Source organism: Dama dama, chromosome 4 (assembly GCF_033118175.1).
Source record: "Dama dama isolate Ldn47 chromosome 4, ASM3311817v1, whole genome shotgun sequence".
In the NCBI taxonomy this organism is placed as follows: Eukaryota; Metazoa; Chordata; class Mammalia; order Artiodactyla; family Cervidae; genus Dama; species Dama dama.
In genome coordinates, this window is record NC_083684.1 from 16,539,685 (window position 1) to 16,560,603 (window position 20,919).

The window sequence follows — 20,919 nt, forward strand, 5'->3', positions numbered from 1 at the left end:
CTCCCACTGCTACGAGGTGTTCGGTATTTCCGAAATAAACATGCACCCCGAGGCCTCAGAGCCTGTGGTGGACGGGGTAGCGGAGCAGGAGTGCGCGCAGGAGCCTGGTGTGGAGGAGTCGGCCGGTGACCACGGGAACGCAGGCGAAGGTGGCCGCAAGGAAGGTGCCGACCACCGCCCCAGGGAGGCGAGGGGGGCGACGGGCTGTGCCCAGCACCACATACCTGGTCTTCACAGCCAGCGGTAACCGTAATAATAATAACAGGGTCTTCCCTGGCGGTCCAGTGGTTAAGACTCCAAGCTTCCACTGCTGGTGGCATGGGTTTCCATCCCTGGTCGGGGAACTAAGATCCCGCATGCCACAAGACGCGGCCAAAAAATAATAACAGCAGCGGCCCACACTTACTGAAGGTTGTGTACCATGCACTCATCACATTACAACCATAGGCCAGCCCTCTGCGGTAGGCACTCCTCTTGCCAGGTCAGACAGATAATTTACCTGGAACTTAAAGAAGTTAAAGAACTTGCTCCAAACAGATTACCCTCAGCCAGTCAATGATAGAACAGACTCATGCTTGGACAGTCTGACGCCAAGAGCGCAAGCCCTCACCCAAGACACCATTCCCCTCACAGCCCAACTTTTGAATGTATCCCTTCATTGCCTTCACCATGTAAGATCAAAGGCTCTCTCTCCCTCTGGATGGCAAGCTATGTCAGAGCAGACACCCCAAATGAACTGGCAGTGTCCAGTTCAGCGCCTGATCTGTGGTGGACAGGGTGAATGACGAGCTGGTGTTTCTGGGATCACCTGGTGACTCCTCACCAAAGTTTTCCTGAATAGGCTTAGAAGATAGCCTCTCCTGTTGCTTGGCTTCAACCATAAGGGAAACCTTTTAGGAACTGATAAAGAAACTGCTTGATTTGTTTCATTTTTTTAACCCAGCCAACAATTGTAAACAATGACTGTCCAGGCAAGCCCTGTATGAGTTGCTATAGGGAAGCCATGTTGTGCTATGGACACACATATGTTTGGAGCAAGTTACTCTGGGTTCACACTACTCCTCTGCAACTTGCCAGTTTTATGGCGGTTTGCCCAGAGCTTAACCTCTCTCTAGGGCAGTCTCATCTTCCGCAAGCCAGGATAGTTATAATTAGAGTGACTTGCATACAGTGGGTCAGTAATAAATGGTAGTTTTGGTATTAATATAACCAATCCATTATTATATATATTGAGCACCTATTCTTTTGTGTGTGTGTGTGTGTGTGTGTGTGTAATAAAGTTTTATTAAAGTATAAAGGAGATAGAGAAAGCTTCTGACATAGGCATCAGAAGGGGGCAAAAGAGTACCCTATTGAGCACCTATTCTTTATCGGGCTTCCCTTGTAGCTCAACTGGTAAAGAATCCACCTGCAATGTGGGAGACCTGGGTTTGATCCCTGGGTTGGGAAGATCCCCTGGAGAAGGGAAAGGCCACCCACTCCAGTATTCTGGCCTGGATAATTTCATGGACTGTATAGTGCATGGGGTCGCAAAGAGTCAGACACGAATGAGTGACTTTCACACTCATACACATTCTTTATTACCCCAAACTATCATCTGGTGCCTCTTGCAGCTGGGCATTGTATGCAGTGGGAAATGGGAAACTGTAAGACACAGTCCCACATACAGAATGTTTAATCTCTAGGTAGTCCACAGGGACACCCAGAGAGCAGCAGCAAACAGCCCTTAAGATTAAATGCATTGGGGGACTTCCCTGGTGGTCCACCGGCTAAGACTCCACGCTCCCAATACAGGGGACCCGGGTTCAACCCCTGGTCAGAAAACTAGATCTCATAATACCACAACTAAAGATCCCACCTGCCACAATGAAGATTGAAGATCTCACATGCCACAACTAAGATCCAGCGCAAATAAATATTTCTAAAGATAAAGAAAACATTTCAGATATATTTGATGTTTTTTGCCTTCAGTTCAGTTCAGTTCAGTCGCTCAGTCATGTCCGACTGTGACCCCATGAACCGCAGCACGCCAGGCCTCCCTGTCCATCACCAACTCCCAGAGTCTACCCAAACGCATGTCCATCAAGTCGGTGATGACATCCAGCCATCTCATCCTCGGTCATCCCCTTCTCCTCCTGCCCCCAGTCCTTCCCAGCATTAGGGTCTTTTCTAATGAGTCAACTCTTCGCATGAGGTGGCCAAAGTATTGGAGTTTCAGCTTCAACATCAGTCCTTCCAATGAACACCCAGGACTGATCTCCTTTAGGATGGACTGGTTGGATCTTCTTGCAGTCCAAGGGACTCTCAAGAATCTTTTCCAAGACCACAGTCCCATTCCATTTTCCTCTCTAGAATTTTGTGTGGATTCTTTCAGTCATGTCTGTCTCTCTCTTTCCCTATCTGTGCATTCTATTGCAAGGCAGAATAATGACCCATTGCTTTATTTAACCTGTCCCTGTGAATGGACATTTGTGTTGATAAGTGGTTTTGGCTATTACAAATAATGCAGAAGTGGGTATGTTTGCACACATCCGCTTGTCCTTCTGTACAAGAGGTGTTATCAAAGATCTGCCTAGAAGTGAAATTCTCATAATCCTTATCAATGTTTTAAAAATTGTGATACATTTAAAGAGTACTGATTCTACACTAAAAGCAGACAATTATTCATCAAGTTGAAGTAGAGGGAAATTTTTTTATACTCTTCTTGCTCTCTATAGAACCAGTCTCTTATTTTACAGAAATGGATGATCCTAAGGAAACGTGTGTGGGTCCTTCGAACACTTCTTATCTCAGTGAGCAGAAGCAGAGTGGTGACAGCTGGTCAGATGGTCGCTTAGCATACCAAACAGACGACAAGGAAGATGGTGGCACCAGGTATGTGGGCGAGCTGCCACCACTCAGAGCACACTTTTACACATTAAGGTGGATGTTATGATCACCCCTTTGTCCAGATAAAGAAATTGGGGCTCATGAAGATTAACTAGACAGCCCCTTGTCTGAGGATTAGTAGCAGAGTCAGGATGGTTAGTTAGTTATGCCTCTGTGGCATATTAAAGTCTATTAAACTTTAATGCCAAACCTGGAGAGAGGCACACATTAGGAGTTCTTGATGACACAAAGGTATTTCTATGAGAACATACGCTGCAGTTTTTAAGCATGCTGAAAGTCACAATATTGGATGAGGCCCTGAAAGCTATAAACAAGCAAGCAGTGTCATCAGGCATACCGAAGGTTGTGGAATTTGGAGACGGAATGGATGCGAAGAATTTATGGGATATATCTTAGAGCTGACAAACTGAAATCAATTTCTCGTTCATGTTTTTCATTCAACAGAATGACTAAAAAGTTTCTGCAAAAGCTTTGCAAGCAGCACAAGCTTTACATTACCCCAGCACTGAATGATACGCTGTATTTGCACTATAAAGGTAAGGATCGGGTGGAGGAGGTACCTCAAGTCAGATGGAAAGACCCTAGCGGTATAAAGAATTACTCACAAGGATCATCTAGAGTTCTTACATTTAAGTAGAAATTTCAAGGTTTAGTGGAGATGCATGGGAAAGCAATAACATTTCTTGGAAGAAAGAGTCTTACGTGACCAGAGTTTATATGAGTTCCAGGGAAACATACCGGCATCTTTTATTTGTACTTGCTAAAGGACTCATAGTTTCCCAGACCACTAACTACTTGTAAATATTCTGCACTTGGGAGGGACACATTGTGAAGGACTGTGGTGGTGTCCAATGGTCACATGGCAACTTAAGTTCAGGTTCATAAACAGGGCTTTTCCTCACAGTGACAAAGCAGAGCAATAACTCCCAGTTGATGCTGAATTTGGGATGGCTGACCTGCCTCATTGGGCCCTTTATTCAGTAAATGTTTACTGAGAGCGTTCTGTGGGCCGGCACTGGGCGCAGTGCTAGAGATACAAAGATGGATATGCTGAGGATGCTCTTGGTGTCTTGGGGGACAGGTCGGCCACCATGAGACGATTCACACTGTGCCAGGGAGATTCACGGAGGGCTCCAGCCGCACATATCCTTTAAAGGTGGGGAAGGACCTCCAGCTGGTCTCCTCACGTCCACATTGCCCCCTCCAAAACCCTCCACTCGGCATCTAGGTGTGGCAGTGATGAGATGACATAGGAGGGCAGACCCCAGGGGCCCGTATTTAAGCGGTGGGAAGAAGAGGGCAGAGAGGTGCCTATATTATCTACTGCTGCCTAGCAAATTAACCCCATGCCTCTCAACTTAAGAAATTACTATTTGATACTATTTCTGAGGGTCAGGAACCTGGGAATGATTTAGTCGGGTGGTTCTACCTCACCGTTGCTTTCAACCTTTTTTCATCAAAACTTTTTTGGTTTGAAACTTCCCTGGTGGTCCCAGTGACTAAGATTCTGCACTCCCAGCACAGGTGCCCGGGTTCGATCCCTGGTCAGGGAACTAGATCCCACACGCCACAACTAAGAGTTCACATGCCACAACTGGGACCCAGCACAGCCAAATAAAATATATATATATTTTTTTTTAAAAAAAACACAAACTTCTGGAGAAGGAAATGGCAACCCACTCCAGTAATCTTGCCTGGAAAACCCCATGGATAGAGGAGCCTGGCAGGCTACAGTCCATGGGATCACAAGAGTCAGACACACACACACAAAAAAAAGAGTCAGACACGACTTAGCGACTAAACCATCCACCACTACAAAGTGAATATATGCCTAAAGATAATGCGTGAAAAGGATATTTGCCATATACTAGCTAGTTTTTTGGTGGGAGGGTGGGAGTCAAGGAAGACTTGGGGTTATTTTTTCATCAACTTCCATTTTATACTTATTTATAATGACCATTATTTTTACTAATACTGTAAAACTATGAAAATGAATAAAATACTAAAAGTTTCATATAGCCAAAAGTTCATAATATGATGACTTTATTTTATATGATAATATGAATTAAAACATGTATCTGTCAAAAAAAAAACACAAACTTCTGGTTAAAACTTTTCAGGCAACCAAATGACTTTAAAAACATTTGGCAACAGCAGATGAACCGTGAAGTACAAATCTGTAATGATTTACTCAAGGAAACAAAAATGTTGGTTTTCCTCTCCTTAAACATGGCTCATAAAACTGAACCATACCAGAAAGCCAGACCCAAAGTTTGCACTGGCTTCAGGTACTTCTGGATTTTCTCACCTCATTCTTCACCACGAGGCTGCCTCTGCCCCTTCTGAAGCCCTGCGTTCCCTTGTGCTCATTCATTTCAGGCAGGGCACCTGCCTCACTCCCACCCACTCCCAGGCGAGAAGGGAAGTTAGGCTCCACCCTACCAGGCTTGCAGTTCTCACAGAGAGTTACCTCTTTCCAATAGAGCCAGCCAGAGCTCCCCAGGGTTCCTGAATGTTGCCCCACGTGGTTCAGCATGACCAGCTCCCTGCAGAGAGCCATGGGGAAAGGATCAGGACGGGATGTTCTCAAAGAGGCGGTGGTTTGCCTGAGGAGGGACGTGTGGATGCTGGGCGTGTGTGCCTGCGTGCTGAGTCACATCAGTCGTGTCTGACTCTGTGACCCCATGGACCCTAGCCCACCAGGCTCCTCTGTGCGTTGGATTCTCCAGGCAAGAATACTGGAGTGGGTTGCCATTTCCTTCTCCAAGGCGGATAGGCATGAAAGATGGTGAAACCTGTGCCTGTGTGTGTGTGGAAGCCCAACCAATACTTCCTTCCTCCCCACCAGGCTTTGACCGCATCGAGAACCTGGAAGAGTACACGGGGCTGCGCTGTCTCTGGCTGGAGTGCAACGGCATCCAGAAAATCGAGAACCTCGAGGCCCAGACGGAACTGCGCTGCCTCTTCTTACAAGTGAACTTGCTCCATAAGATCGAGAACCTAGAACCTTTGCAGAAACTGGATGCTCTCAACATCAGCAACAACTACATCAAGACCATCGAAAACCTCTGTAAGAAGGACCCGCCGTGGTGGTGGTGGTGGTGGGGTGGTGGTGGGGTCGTTCTCCAGACCCGGGGCCACCGCCGGCCCCTGCAGGAGGGTCTTCACATTTTCTTTGCTGCTCATGTCGCTCACCTCTGTCCCCTCCCCCTTCCAGCCTGCCTGCCGGTCCTGAACACACTGCAGATGGCGCACAACCACTTAGAGACCGTGGAGGACATTCAGCATCTCAGGGAGTGTGCCCGACTCTGTGTCCTTGACCTTTCCCACAACAAGCTGAGCGACCCCGGGATCCTGAGTGTTCTCGAGAGCATGCCTGACTTGGTAAACAAACAGAAAGAAAGAAACACGCACACACGAGACTTCCCTGATGGCCCAGTGGTTATGACTCTGAGCTTCCAGGGCAGGGGGCATGGGTTCAGTCCCTGGTCAGGGAAGATCCTGCATGCCGCATGGTGTGGAGTGGAGGGTGGGGGACACACCCACGGACACAGCTTGTGTCACCTTGGGTTCTGTAGGCAGCAAATCTCTTTTCTTCTCCCCTCTCTCCCTCCGTCCCCCCTTCCCTTCTCCCTGCCTTCTGAACACCCATCACACTTTTCCCCTCTATTTTTAGCTGCCGTGTTTTAAATGCCAGATGTCGTGTCGTTTCACCTACAATTTCAGTGTGTATTCCTGACAGATAAGGACTTTTTAAAAGCATCATTACAGTACTATTATTATACCTAAAATAGTATCAGAATGACAGTTAATACCCAGTCTGTGTTCAGTTTTCCCCATTTGCCTCAAGCATGTGTTTTGACCATTGGATTCAGTTCAGTTCAGTTGAGTCGCTCAGTCATGTCCAACTCTTTGCAACCCCACAGACCGCAGCACACCAGGCTTCCCTGTCCATCACCAACTCCCGGAGTTTACTCAAACTCATATCCATTGAGTCGATGTTGTGATCCAACCATCTCATCCTCTGTCGTCCCCTTCTCCTCCTGCCTTCAATCTTTCCCAGCATCAGGGTCTTTTCCAATGAGTCAGCTGTTCGTATCAAGTGGTCAAAGTATTGGAGTTTCAGCTTCAACATCAGTCCTTCCAGTGAACACTCAGGACTGATCTCCTTTAGGATGGACTGGTTGGATCTTCTTGCAGTCCAAGGAAATCTCAAGAGTCTTCTCCAACACCACAGTTCAAAAGCATCAATTCTTCAGTGCTCAGACTTCTTTATAGTCCAGTGCTCACATCCATACATGACTACTAGAAAAACCATAGCCTTGACTAGACGGATCTTTGTTGGCAAAGTAATGTCTCTGCTTTTTAATATGCTGTCTAGGTTGGTCATAACTTTCTTGTCAAGGAGTAAGCATCTTTTAATCTCATGGCTGCAGTCACCATCTGCAGTGATTTTTGAGCCCCAAAAATAAAGTCAGCCACTATTTCCACTGTTTCTCCATCTATTTGCCATGAAGTGATGGGACTGGATGCCATGATCTTAGTTTTCTGAATGTTGAGCTTTAAGACCATTGGATGGTGCCAATCCAAACCAAGACCCACACATCGTATTTGGATTATGCAGCTCATCACAGCCCTCCCCACTTGTCTCTTTCTCTCCCCTCCCCCACCCCCTGCCATGAATCATCTGAAGAAACTGGGTCCTTCTTGTTGTCAGCCACACCCTGGATTCAGTCAACTGCATTCTCGTGGTGTGGTCTAATGTGTTCTGCTGTCTCCAGTATCTCCTGTAAAATGATGATGGAGCCAGAGGCCTGGTCAGATCCAGGCTCAGAATATAACCCTGCGGTCAGCTGTGGCATCAGTCAGGGCACGTGTAACACCTGATTGCCTCTTGTTGTGACTTTAAGCGTCACTAGTGGGTTTGGCTGCTGTCAGTCTGATCCAGCTTCAGTCTGATCCAGCACTCAGCCTCCCTTCCCCCGACTGTTCCGACAGCTCCCAGGCGCACTGCCTCCCTGTATGAGTTCATTAGCAGTCGCTCAGGGATCATATTCTAATTCCCTTACTCCTTCTGCCTTTCTTAGCGGTGATGCTTCCGCAAAGAGCACTTTTGCTCATCAACAATTTACATCCCTAATGCAGAAAACATTGGGATGAACACTTCTTTGTTTTTCTTTTTATGTTATCAGTTTTCAGAGAAATGAATCCAGACCCTAGTGACCTCTAAAGATGAAAGTGAAGGGTTTTTCTTTATCACCATGGACAGATAGATTTAAAGATACAGTATTTGGAGTGACTTAACCTGTCATTTTAATTTGGGGTGCTTGAATGTTCCCATCTTCTAATCCGTGGCAACCCCTGCAGGCAGCTCCTGTATCCTCTGGCCTCAACTCCAGCAGCCTGGGACAACTTCTTTGCTTTTCAGTGTGTATGTGTTGTCATGCGTGCTAGGAAAAAAGATTTTCCAAATAGCACATGAAAACCCTCAGTTCACTGTTTCCTGCTTAGGGCATGGGTAAGCAAGGGAAAAGTGAATCCATTTAAAAGAAAACAGTAAGGAAAGCATCAGTTCAGTTCAGTTCAGTGGCTCAGTCACATCTGACTCTTTGTGACCCCATGGAATGCAGCACGGCAGGCCTCCCTGTCCATCACGAACTCCCGGAGCTTACTCAAACTCATGTCCATCGAGTCAGTGATGCCATCCAACCATCTCATCCTCTGTTGTCCCCTTCTTCTCCCACATTCAATCTTTCCCATTATCAGGGTCCTTTCCAATGAGTCAGTTCTTCGCATCAGGTGGCCAAAATATTGGAGTTTCAGCTTCAGCATCAGTCCTTTCAATGAATATTCAGGCCTGATTTCCTTTAGGATGGACTGGTTGGAACTCCTTGCAGTCCAAGGGACTCTCAAGAGGCTTCTCCAACACCACAGTTCAAAAGCATCAATTCTTCGGCGTTCAGCCTTCTTTATAGTCCAACTCCCATTTCCATACATGACTACTGGAAAAACCATAGCTTTGACTAGACAGTCCTTTGTTGACAAAGTAATGTCTCTGCTTTCTAGTATGCTGTCTAGGTTGGTCATAACTTTTCTTCCAAAGAACAAGCATCTTTTAATTTCATGGCTGCAGTCACCATCTACAGTGATTTTGGAGCCCCCCAAAATAAAGTCTGTCACTGTTTCCATTGTTTCCCCATCTATTTGCCGTGAAGTGATGGGACCAGATGCCGGATCTTAGTTTTCTCATTGTTGAGTCTTCAGCCAGTTTTTTCACTCTCTCACTTTTCATCAAGAGGCTCTTTAGTTCTTCTTCGCTTTCTGCAGTAAAGGTGGTGTCAGCTGCATATCTGAGGTTGTTGATGTTAGGAAGGCAGAGCTCAGGAGTATTCTGCAGAGCAGCCTGGCACCAAGAACTAGTGTAACATTCACAGTCACCAGCGTATGGCATGACAACACACAGCTGAATTGTCATACTTTTCTGGGGGGCCTGGCTGTCATAACAAAGTACCAGGCTGGGTGTTTTAAACAATAGAAATTTATTTTCTCATGATTCTGGAGGCTAGAAGTCCTAAATCAAGGTGTGGGGTAGGCTTGCTTTCTCCTGAGGCCTCTCTCCTTGGCGTGTAGATGATCATCTTCTCCCTGCGTCCTCACGTGGCCTTCACAGTCTGTGTCCCAATCTCCTCTTCGTTCAAGGACCTATGGGATCAGGGCTCACCCTAGTGACATCATTTAATCTTGATCACCTCTTCTAAGACCCTGTCTCCAAATGCAGTCACATTCTGAGGCTCTGGGGTTAGGATTGCAGCAGATGAGTTTGCTGCAGGCGGGGGTTGGGGGAGAAGTAATTCAACTCATAACAGTCCATCTCGTGGTTGTTTTCTGGTGGCTTCTACATTCTCCACACACACACACGCACACGTGCACAGCCGTTTAGTGCCTGCCCCTGGGGCGCACTGCCCCTCACACCCAGCCCTGCAGGACAGGTCACTCGAACATGTGGCAAGAACCATGATGGCCAGATGAGAACGAAGTTTGGAAAATGCTAAACTAACCAGTTCACAATATATTTATTTTGTCCAACAACAAAAAGCACTTTAGATATAAAAACCATTTCACCAGTTTAGGCAAACCCATTTTAAATGCTTCACCCACATGTCACCTTGACGGCTCCCCTTCCTGGAGAGGGGGTGACAGGATTTAAGGATGGGGGGACGGCACACTGGCACTGCTCTGTCCCTCTCCTGGTCCAGGCTTGACATCCAGGAGACCTGTAAGCCTGGCAAGGAGGGGCCTCAGGGTAGCTGAGAGGGCACTCTGCATCCTGTGCCCTTAGTCACCATCTCTTATCTGTCCAGCCGCTGTGTGCGTTTTCTTAAAACAGGCCCTGGCCGGGAAGGACAGAAAAGCGATCAATCAGAGATTAATTCCAGTAAAAGAGATTGGGCGAGCAAAATCAGCTGCCCTCGGGAAAGGCTCCAGGAGGTTTTTCCAGCACTGTTCTGGAAGGACCGTGAGAGTTTAAGTAGAAGTTCAAGTAGAAAAAGGGACACCCGATTCTCAGGACGGTTCTGACAGCATTCTGACGGCACAGGAGCATTGACAGCCCCGGTTTCTCTGAGACTGTCCTCAGGACTTCAGGCCAACACTCCCTGTCTTTGTATTTCTTCTCAACGCGACGCGCAAGTGAAATGTTTTAATTACATCTGTTTCTCAGTGCCTAACGTGGTTCTGCCTGTGTGCTTCCAGCGCGTGCTGAATCTGATGGGGAACCCGGTGATTAAGAACATCCCCAACTACCGAAGGACACTCACCGTCCGGCTAAAACAGTTAACATACCTGGATGACAGACCAGTTTTTCCCAAGGACAGGTAAGGAAGCGAAAAGTCTTTTAATAACACTATGTAACAGTTGAGCATGCTCAACAGGTAAGTTTTAAAATTTTCTGATTTTTGAGTATTCCCACACGTCTGTTATATATTCCAGTGAGGTAAGTTTAATGGCTTACATGACTGTTTATAACAGGAAATTCCCTGTTTTGAGCACTTATTCATAGATTTTTTTTCATAATCCTTTGATAATTATCCTTCTATATAAAGTCTCTGATCCCATGGCTGGTGATTTCCTTAGTGTGGAATTCTGAGTTGTATTGCTGGATTAAAGACTGTAGTTTAAGACTTTTAAAAGGCACTTATAGTTTCTAGAATGTTTGTATCATTTATAACTTTCCCAGATACAGCCATGTTAAAAAAAAAAAAACTTAGCCAGGTTAATTGGTGAGTGAAGATAGTACCTCATTTACATTTTGGGGTAATGGATGAAGTTGATAGTTTTTACCACCTTTGTTGGACATTTAAAATTTCCTCCTCTGTGAGTACTGCATTCATGACCTCTTTCCAATTTCCTTTTGGGGAGATTTTTCCTATTGATTCATAAGTGATTATCGCTCAATCGTTTCTGACTCTTTACAACCCATGACTGTAGCCCGCCAGGCTCCTCTGTCCATGGGATTCTCCAGGCAAGAATACTGGAGTGGGTTGCCATTTCCTTCTCCAGGGGATCTTCCCAACCCAGGGATCAAACTGGGTCTCCTGCATTGCAGGCAGATTCTTTACCATCTGAGCTAGCAGGGAAGCTCTGTTTCATTAAGAACTCTTTGAATATCAAGAATATTGAACCCGGGGCTGCCATGAGTGTATCATCACTGCTTTGATCTGGGTTTTTAACTTACCTTTTGATTGAGGCCGCTCCCGCTATTCATTCCAGCTTAAAATAATACGTCAGTAACTGGGATGGCCTGAAAGGAAGTGCAGTCTGAAGCTTGAATTACCCAACATTTAAAAACACACATGAACTCACAAATTTTAGTCAAACTAACACAAATTTCAAAGGGAGAGCCTCCACACGGACCAGGTGAGACAGCCAGGATCCCTGCTTGTGTGCAGTTGGTCTGAGATACTCCCAGCTCCCTGGCACCCAGCCCTGGGCGTTAAGACAGACAGCAGGCGGGTAGGGCCTGGGGGCGGACCACAAAGCCCAGCTCTGCAGCTGCGGATCCTATGCCCTAGTCAAGCTTGCCAACCTCCCCAGCCTCAGGCTGTCTCTGGAAAGTGGAGACAAAACCGACCTCTGTTGGTATCAGGTGGGACTCAAGCAGGAGCTCTAGGCTGTCCCGGGGTGGGGCGGGAGGCGGGGCAGGGAACGTGTGCTCTCTGCTGCACCCTGCGGCAGCGCCCACCAGCAGGAACGCGTAAGAGCTGGGCCCTTTGCAGGGAGACCCCTGCCCTGGACCATGTAGCAGGACTCCTCTTCAAGAGCCGGTTTCACTTGGGTTTGAAGCCTCATTCCAGCACTCTCCAGCTGTTCCACACTGGGTCCTTGACCTTCTCTCAACCTGGGATGCTCTTCACAGGTGTTTGTTCACCTGTCACCTTCTGAAGATCTCCATGACCAGCCACCTATCTAAGCCACACCTTTGCCTCTTCCATCTAGTGTCTCTTTGGTCTGATTTCTTTTTGTAGGACACATCTGCCTCTGACATACCTGTTTACTCTTTGAGTCTCTTTCCCCATAAAAGGGCAGGTCTAGTAGAGAAAGCCACGTCATCTCTCATGTTAACCTGCTTATCTCTGGCCCCTAGAACAGTTTACTCACTTCAAGTGTTCAATTCAATGGTTTTTCAGTATATTCAGAGTTGTCCAACCACCCCCACAATCAATTCTAGAATATTTTTATCACTCCCAAAAGTAACCCTTACTTATTAGCAGTCATTCCCCAACCCACCTCTGACAGCCCCAACAACCACAAAGCTACTTTCTATCTCTATGGATTAGACTACTCTGGACATTTCATATGCTGTGTGCCGTGTGATGAGTCATGTTCAACTCTTTGCGACCCATGGACTATAGCCCACCAGGGTTATCTGTCCATGGAATTTTTCAGGCAAGAGTATGGGAGTTGCCATTTCCTCCTCCAGGGGATCTTCCCAACTCAGGGATCAAACCCATATCTCTTGTGTCTCCTGCATTGGCAGGCTCAGATCTACCACTGAGCCAATATGGATTTGCCTATTCAGGACATTTCATAAAGATGAAGTCATATGATACGTGGTCTTTTGTGACCGGCTTCTTTCACTGAGCATATTTTTAAGGTTCACCCACATTGCAGCCTGCGTCAGTAAATTCTCCCAAAATAATAGTGTGAAATAATTTCCTGTTTGGGAAGGCCATGTTTTATCAGTTGAGGGACATTGGGGTTGCTTCCACTTTTTGACTGTTGTGAACAGTGCTGCTATCAATATTCATGTGCAGGTGTGTGTGTGTGTGTGTGTACATTTGTTCTCAACTCATTTGAGTAAATACTTGGGAGTAAGATTGCTGGATTATACAGTAAGATGATCTTTGCTTTGGAATTGGCAAACTGTCTCCCGAGGCGGCTGCGCCAGTTTGCCTTCCCACCAGCCACGAAGGGGCACTCCTGTCGCCCCACATCCTCCGGGCTTTGGTGGTGTCAGCGCTCTGGATCTTAGCCGTTCCATTGGGTGTCAAGTGGCGGCGTCTCACTGGTTAGGTTTGCGCTCTCCTGACGTCACCCAATGATAAGCTCACTTGCTACCTAACTTCTTGGTGAGGGGCCCAGTTCTTTTGTCCACTTTTAAAACACTTTGTATGTTTTAGATAACAAGCCATCTAGCGGTTCACTTTCTTCCAAGTGTTGTCTCCCCATGCAGTTTCTTTTAACATTTGCCCACCTTTAGGTTGTGCTGACTTTGTGTGAGCTGTAACAGGTCTCTATATAGTCTAGATACAACCCCCAGTCAGGTATCTGATCTGCAGACATTTTCTTACTTTCTGTGGGTTCTTTTATTTATGGGATTCTTTACATAACACCCCTTTTTAATTTTGGTGGAGTTCACTTTCTCCATTTTTTTTCTTTTGTCATGTGTGCTCTTGGCCTTATAGCCAGTCGGGCTTTGCAAACCGCTAGAACTTTCAAGATGAAACTATGCCTCTGTTAGCAAGTCTCCTTACAGTCACATGCCTTCTGTGCCTTTAGTTTGATTTGGGGGGCAAAGAGCAAGTTTGGTCAGAGAGTATATGTTTTGGATTTACTGTTAACCTGTGACAGTTCAGACCAGCCCCCCCCCAACTTCTGGGGTCTGGGGTTTGTTTTTTCGTTTTTAATCCTCCTAAACAGAGCTTGCGCCGAGGCCTGGGCCCGGGGAGGGTACGCGGCCGAGAAGGAGGAGAGACAGCAGTGGGAGATGAGAGAGCGAAAGAAGATCACGGACAGCATCGAGGCCTTGGCAGCCATCAGGCGCCAGGCGGAGGAGAGGAAGCGGCAGAAAGCGCACCAGGAGCGAGGTGCGAGCGCGAGACACGGGAGGCCCCCCCGAGCTCCACTGAGACTCATTCTGGGACGGGGGGTGAGGGAGGGAGCCCTTTGCTCACAGCCCTACAGATCCGTCTGCCCTCAACCTCACTTGAGGACAGTGCTCAAGGCACATTAATAACTAAGAACCCCGTCCTCCTCTTACACACAGCAGGAGAGAGTCAGGGGCTCTGTGTGTACCTTTTTTTTTTTTTTTGTCTTGTGGGATCTTAGTTCCCCGACCAGGGATCGAACCCTCAGCCCCTGCAGTGGAAGCAAGGCGTCTTAACCTCTGGACCACCAAGGAAGTCCTCCATGTGTACTTTTAAATGACACTTAGTGTTTTTCACCTAATTACAAACTGTGACTACACTACACATAGAAAACATAGACAAGCAAGGGTCATCACAGAATTGCAGCAAGAACTGCTTAGTGCTCAGTGTGAGCGTCTCCTGGCTTTTCCTCATGAGTGTAGTGCATACTTTTTTTTTAACAGAAGAAAGTGGCACAGCTCTATTGCTTTCTGCCCACTCACATTCCCATATAATAGACGTTCTCCTGCAGTATGCATTTTTCCCCCGTTTCCAACATTTAATTTGGACATTGTTCAAACAATGGTCAAATGAACACCTGTGTCATCTCCTCACGTCGAGTGTTGATGAACATTTTGGCGCAGGTGCGCGCACACACACCTTCCTGACCTGCTGACCTGCTTGAAAGCCAGGGCAAACATCATGGCTCTAACCCTGGCCCCTCAGCCCGCATCTCCTGAGAGCACCCCGCACCGTCGTCCAGGGGCCTGTGCGGGCAGTGCCCGTGCTGGGCATCCCCCTGGTGGGCGTGCAGCCTGTTCACCCAGCACCCCACTGACTGCCCTGCCGCAGGTCCCCACTGCCCACCCTCGGCCTTCGCTGTGGGTCCTTCCTTGTCCTCCTGGGACAGTCCCAGCTCACCTGTGGACTTGTGCTCAGGAGAAGAGCCCGCGCCAGCTGGTGCTGGGGACGTGGACACCGAAGTGGAAGGAGAGGAAGAGCCTCAGGAGAAGAAAGAAACAAGGCAGAAGATAGAGCAGTTTGTCAAGGAGAGCTTCGAGGCCAAGGATGAGCTGTGCCCGGAGAAGCCGGCAGAGCCGAGCCCCCTGGAGGAGCTGCCTCTGGATGTTGGGGAGCCGCGAGGGGTGCTCCCCCCTGAGGCCCTGCCACCGAGCCCCAGAGCTGCCTGGGCAGGTAAGTGGTCGAGGACAGCACAGGTGCATTATACCTGGGGCGGCTCCCGACTGGGGGCCCCGGGCTGCCTCCCACCCTGACTGCTCAGCCTGTAAGGTGATGTCCGCACACTACCTTACAACAGGACCACGAGGGGAGCCGGGACTGCGTTTCCAGTATCAGGTCCAATGTGGCTCAAGGAAATGGGTGAGACACCAACAGTGTATTTTATCCAACTCAGAACACCTAAAATATGGCTTCCCACAGTAGTAAAAAAAAAAAAAATCTGCCTGCCAAAACAGGAGACCCTGGTTTAATCCTTGGGTCAAGAAGATCTCCTGGAGGAGGAAATGGCAACCCACTCCGGTATTCTTGCCTGGAGAATCCCATGGATGGAGGAGCCTGGCAGGCTACAGTCCATGGAGTCGCAAAGAGTCAGACTCAAGTTAGCGACTGAGCATGCACACCGAGAATATAATTTAAATCAACATGAACTTATTCATGAAATAGGTTCCTCTTTTTGACACTAAGTCTTCTAAATCCACTTCCTTGTTTCATTCTAATTGGGTGCCCCAGTGTGGCTCTTGAGTCAAACCGGGCCTGGTCAGTCCCCAAGGTGGACAGTGAACTGGTGTGTCTTGAGCAGAGCAGGGTCACTCATCTCTGATGACCGAGGCTGGAGAGGAAGCAGTGGGCAGGAGCAGGAGGGGACGGGCGGAAGAGAGGAGCCCCATCTGGGCAACCCTGCAAGGACGTCACAGGTCTCCTTGACACTCTTGAAGCAGGAGGGGCTGTGAAACTTGGCCACTGATGCCGTGGCCTTTCTTTCTTCATCTCCTAGTCAAGCGATCATGCTTTTCCCAAGGTTCCTGCATGTTCTGTATAGACTCTTGCTGGAGCTTCCATCTCCAGGTTGTAGAAAGAGGGTGCTCGCTCCCTTTCCTTCCCTTCCCTTTCACACATAGCCGTTTCCTCAGCTCTTGTCACAGGAGCTGGAGGTCTTCAGACAGGAGGGTACTGTCCTTTCTCTTGGAATCCACACACTAACCGCAGTTGCCTGTCTGACTGCCGTGTATGAAACAGACTCCAAGATTACTGTAACTCTGTTGTCCTTAGAATTGGCTCCCCAGACTGTGGCCACTGAAAATGCATCAGGCACAGAGCCCGATGGAGCTGAAAATCTGGAGGCCACGAGACCGGAGATGAAGGAGCAGCTCTTCATCGACGTACGTATCCCGTGCATCTGCAGAGAAGCACACACGGCATAGCCGGGGTCGGTGTCTGATCAGACACAAACCTCCTGCATCTTAAGCTCAGTGGGGCCTGTGGGCTGGCCCGTATGGCCTCCCCTGGAGGCGCCACCCAGACCCAGTGCTCAGCATCTGCAGTCAATAAGCTCTCCCAGGGCAGGTAGTGGGGAATCCATGCCTGTGCACCTTCAATACTGAGAGCGCTGGCCAGACGAACCCCCTTGAACTATGTCTGCGAAACTCTCGATGTGTTTCCCCATGAGAAGTTACCCTCTCAGCAGCTCGGTCTGGCCGTAGACGGAACTGCTGGGGGAAAGCTATGCTTAATCATCAGAGCCTCGTGCGCTCTTGGGACAGTTGCCCATCTTCCTGGCCTGTCCCACATCCTGTACCTCAGGACCAATTCAGGGGGGTCGCCTGACCTTGGGCCCAATCATGGCCTTGAGAACGGCCCTTCTCCCTGCAGCGTGTCCGCTCTGACAGCCTTCCACGCCGTGCCCACGGGAATGCGTCCCTGGGGATATGCCCTTTTGGCACGACCCTGGGGCACTGTGCTTTAGGGGGGTGAGGAGTCAGGGCTGGTCCCCCCACCTTTAGCTTTACACCCTGCTTCCCCAGAGGACAGCCACCTCTCTGCCCATGAGCGAGCTCCTTCAGTTCAGACTGTGTGTGTGGTTTTGCCTGCCCTCTGCCCGCTCCCTTCATCAAACATGAAACATGAAACACTCGTGTTTCACTCCCAACTTCACAATTTCACGTGACTCAGTAAGGTTCAATTGAGCACAGTCAGTATTCAGAGTGGCATTTCCAGTTTTCTGGGCCTAATATAGATACAACAAAAGTAGGCATTTCAGCCGTAACGTGTGAGAACCAACCATATACAGGACCCCGACGTTACGCTAACACTGACTGTTCTTCCTTTTTGTCCGGCGCTACTTTAAATACCTCTTGTATCGACTGATTTAACCCTTCCAGTAACACTAAGAGGTAGGTTTCATCCCCATTTTACAGACAGGGAAACTGAGAAACAGAGGCAGAGCACCCCGCCCAAGGCTACACAGCCAGACAGTGGTGGGGCAGGAACGGCAACCCAGGCATCTGACTGCCTCACATGCGGGTTGGGGTGCTACAGATGAAGACACCCCAAGACACAAAACAGAAAAGCGCCACCTCCCCACCCCAGTTTTGGGCAAGGTTCAAAAGAGACTCATTTTGTGCCAGGTAGGGTCCTAGGATCTAGGACCTAGCTGTACATAGGAGGTAGGATTCCCCCCAGATGAACTGGGTAATACCAAAGTGAAGTGGAGAACGAGGTGGAAATTTTTGAAACACGTCACGCCTTACAAAGCCCTTTCACTGACCAGACCCAGGTACCTGGAGTGGTACGTGGAGGTGTGTGCTGTCTGTACACGCGGCTCGAGTGTCCATGTAAGAGTGTGCTACATGTACACGCGGCTCGAGTGTCTAGGTTGCTCCGTGGGCCCCTCCACACTCTGTGGTTGGTTGGTGCGGTGGCCACGTCTCTTCCGAGGACTGGATGCTGAGCGTGCGCCCTCCTGCTGACCAGGGTCATTTCCTCTTCCAGGACCTGCCCGACTTGGAAGATGTGAATGCCGGCGAACCTCTGGGCAACTGGGATAGGGTGAGCCCCCCTGCGTCCCCGCAGTTCCACTTCCCTTCTCCTCTCCCAGCCCCGACGATGACCAAGTATGTCGGGGAGTCGCAGGCCCTGCCTAATGCCTCACACACCCAGGACTCTCAGCTCAACCTCAGGAAAGGCTTACTGCTGCTCCTTTCTCTGAGGTTTTTCCCAAAAAAACCCCCAAGTCACAACTAGCCACTTGGGGGTTTTTTTGGGAACAGACCTTTTATCACTGAGCTCTAATAACCATGTACTGCACATCATTACCTGGACTTCTTTCTGTCCTTGACGTTTCTGTATGTTTATCTGATGAATGCGGGTACGACAGTCACACACGGGCAGGGAAAGGAGAGCGGGGAGGAGAGGGCAGGGGCCCGATGTGGATGTCTCCTGAGCTGACCTGACCCTCCCCCCAACATTACCAGAGCCCCGCGGGGCCTGAGAGAGAGGCGCCTGGGACATAATCTCAGGGTGGGAGCTCGTGATCACAGGAAGGACACAGACACAGAACCCAGTTCTGTGGGGGCCTGACCACCAACGCAGGGCTAGGTGGCCGGTGCAGGCGCAGCCCACCAGGAGCCCGGGCTCACAGATGACTGGTTCAGGACCCAGGCGGGGGCTGGTGCAGCAGGAGCAGAGAGGGTGGGCCCGTGCCCCACAGAGACCCGAGGTGGGGGGCGCCAATGGAGACCCGGGCACAGGGCTCATGACCGCCTCGGGGTCAGCGCTGTGCTCCCAGGGGCCATCCCTGATGTGGCGCCAGAGTGTGACAGACAGAAACGCAGAATTAGCAGTGTGCACTTTAGGGACGCTAGTGTGAAAACAGCACGGCTCAACACACCTCCTTTTAATAGGAGCAGTGCTTTCCAAAGATTACAGCTGTCTTGAGCCCAAGCGACAACAGTGAGCCTGACATGGACATCTCACTCCTAGCGCTGGAAAACGCATCCTCAGACACGCTTTCCAGTATATTTGCAGTCCCCAAGGACATCTCCTGGAGGGTGGAGACCGAGATGCCCTTCACAGACATACTTAAAGTGGCACCTGAGACGGACCCGGAAACCCAAAGGAGAGCGAGCAAGGTCCCTCGCCCGCTGATTGAGGAGCTGGGCAATGACGAGGAGCCTTTGGGGTCACCAGCCCTGCCCCTCGTCTGTGAGGGGGAAGCCGTGCCTGCCCCACGCACTGAGGATGGCAATGGGGACCTGCTTCCGGCCCCTCCTCCAGGTAATGTCCGCTGACCTTCAAGGTCACAGGGGCCAAAAGCTTCTCGGTGGGGAAACGGACGGTGGACCAAAGCCCAGAGCAGTGGCCACCTGGGCCTTTGTCGTCAGGATCCCATGTTCTCGGTGGTGGTGGGGGGTCACTCACAACCTCTTTAGAATCAGCGGAGGCCACAAGAGCGTGTTCCCACGTGGGCGACTTGCAGCGTTCTTGGCCAGAGCTGAGGAGCTACCGGGCTGCCCACCTCCCCACCATCCCCATGCTTGGCCCTTCCCGACCAAGGAAGGGGACCAGTGACACCACAGCTGGGGATACGGGATGAGACCAGGGCCGCAGCCGGCCCGAGGGTTGGGCTGCGCACGTGGGTGCCCGGAAGGGCACGAGTGGCAGATGCGCCGGCCGGGAAGGGAGCTGCGGCAGGTGCGGGCGGCGCCCACAGTGCCGGTGGGCAGGAGCAGCCACTCTCCACACACGCCCGGCCCGCCAGCCGGGGGCCTGTGCCCGTGACCAGGGAGAGGCACCGTCGGGGCTCGCTGCGCACAAGCACGCCGGGGTAGCTCCATGTTCCGAGACTATGCTCCCCGACTGCGAACCCAACGCGGGGAGCCCGTGTTGCAGACGATCCCCTCTCTGACCCACGGCACGCAGCCGCCTCGAAGCCGGCACACAGGAAGGGGTGAGGGCTGACCACGCTTCCCCAGAACACTGAGCCACCCCTTGCCTAACTCTGCAGGAGACAGCCCTGAGAAGGATGAAGTCCAGTCTGAGGTGGAGCCCAAGGAGCGCCCGGGGTCCGAGGCAGAAGACCGGGAAGACATTGAATTTGGCCTGGACTGAGCCCCGAGCAGCCCCTCCACTCTTGTACCAGCGGGCATGGGCGCAGGCCTGACCCCCCAGCGGGGGCGGGCTCCCCTTCCCTCCCGAGAGCTGCGGTTACCGAGGGCGCGGGCCCTGGCTCCCTTCTCCCGTGGGCACAGCCCCTGTTGTGTGGATGGCCCCCTGCACCCCGCGCTCTAAGCCTCACACAAGCCCAGTCATTTGCAGTGTAAACCATGTCACGGTATAAACATTTCAACATCCACGTGGGCCCTTGTATTACTGGATTATCTAACATCTGGGTGAGTCACAGTACTCCATCAGGTACTGAAATTAGAGCCTTTCCATTCTTCTGAAGAGAAACCCAGGTCCCGCTCCGGGGCCTGTGCCATTCCCAGGGGTGTGGTGGTGTGATTTCCCCGCAGCAGAAGCAGGCTCTTCACTGGGGCCACAGAGCCACGGAGGGTGCGAACCTAATGAACTGAGCGTGGAAAGCCATGGAAGGGGACGTGGCCAGCCT

At 50.1% G+C, this 20,919-nt stretch overlaps 1 protein-coding gene across 1 annotated transcript; it reads left to right on the forward strand.

Annotated features, from left to right (window-relative positions):
* The first annotated feature begins 40 nt into the window (after window positions 1–40).
* On the forward strand, window positions 41–20,817 carry DNAAF1 (dynein axonemal assembly factor 1). The gene is made up of 12 exons (XM_061138295.1): window positions 41–164; window positions 2,739–2,874; window positions 3,334–3,425; window positions 5,738–5,959; window positions 6,107–6,273; window positions 10,642–10,763; window positions 14,089–14,255; window positions 15,234–15,488; window positions 16,584–16,693; window positions 18,303–18,359; window positions 19,214–19,586; window positions 20,317–20,817. The coding sequence occupies exons 1-12, from the start codon at window positions 41–43 to the stop codon at window positions 20,418–20,420; spliced, it is 1,929 nt and encodes a 642-aa protein (XP_060994278.1). The 3' UTR covers window positions 20,421–20,817.
* The last annotated feature ends 102 nt before the right edge of the window (window positions 20,818–20,919 follow it).

Bases quoted from the DNA above. Each gene is read 5' to 3' on its own strand.
- DNAAF1 (XM_061138295.1), top strand. From the start codon at position 41: ATGCACCCCGAGGCCTCAGAGCCTGTGGTGGACGGGGTAGCGGAGCAG. The intron at 15,489-16,583 runs GTAAGTGGTCGA...TGTTGTCCTTAG, and splicing joins CCCCAGAGCTGCCTGGGCAG to AATTGGCTCCCCAGACTGTG. The intron at 18,360-19,213 runs GTGAGCCCCCCT...TCCTTTTAATAG, and splicing joins CTCTGGGCAACTGGGATAGG to GAGCAGTGCTTTCCAAAGAT.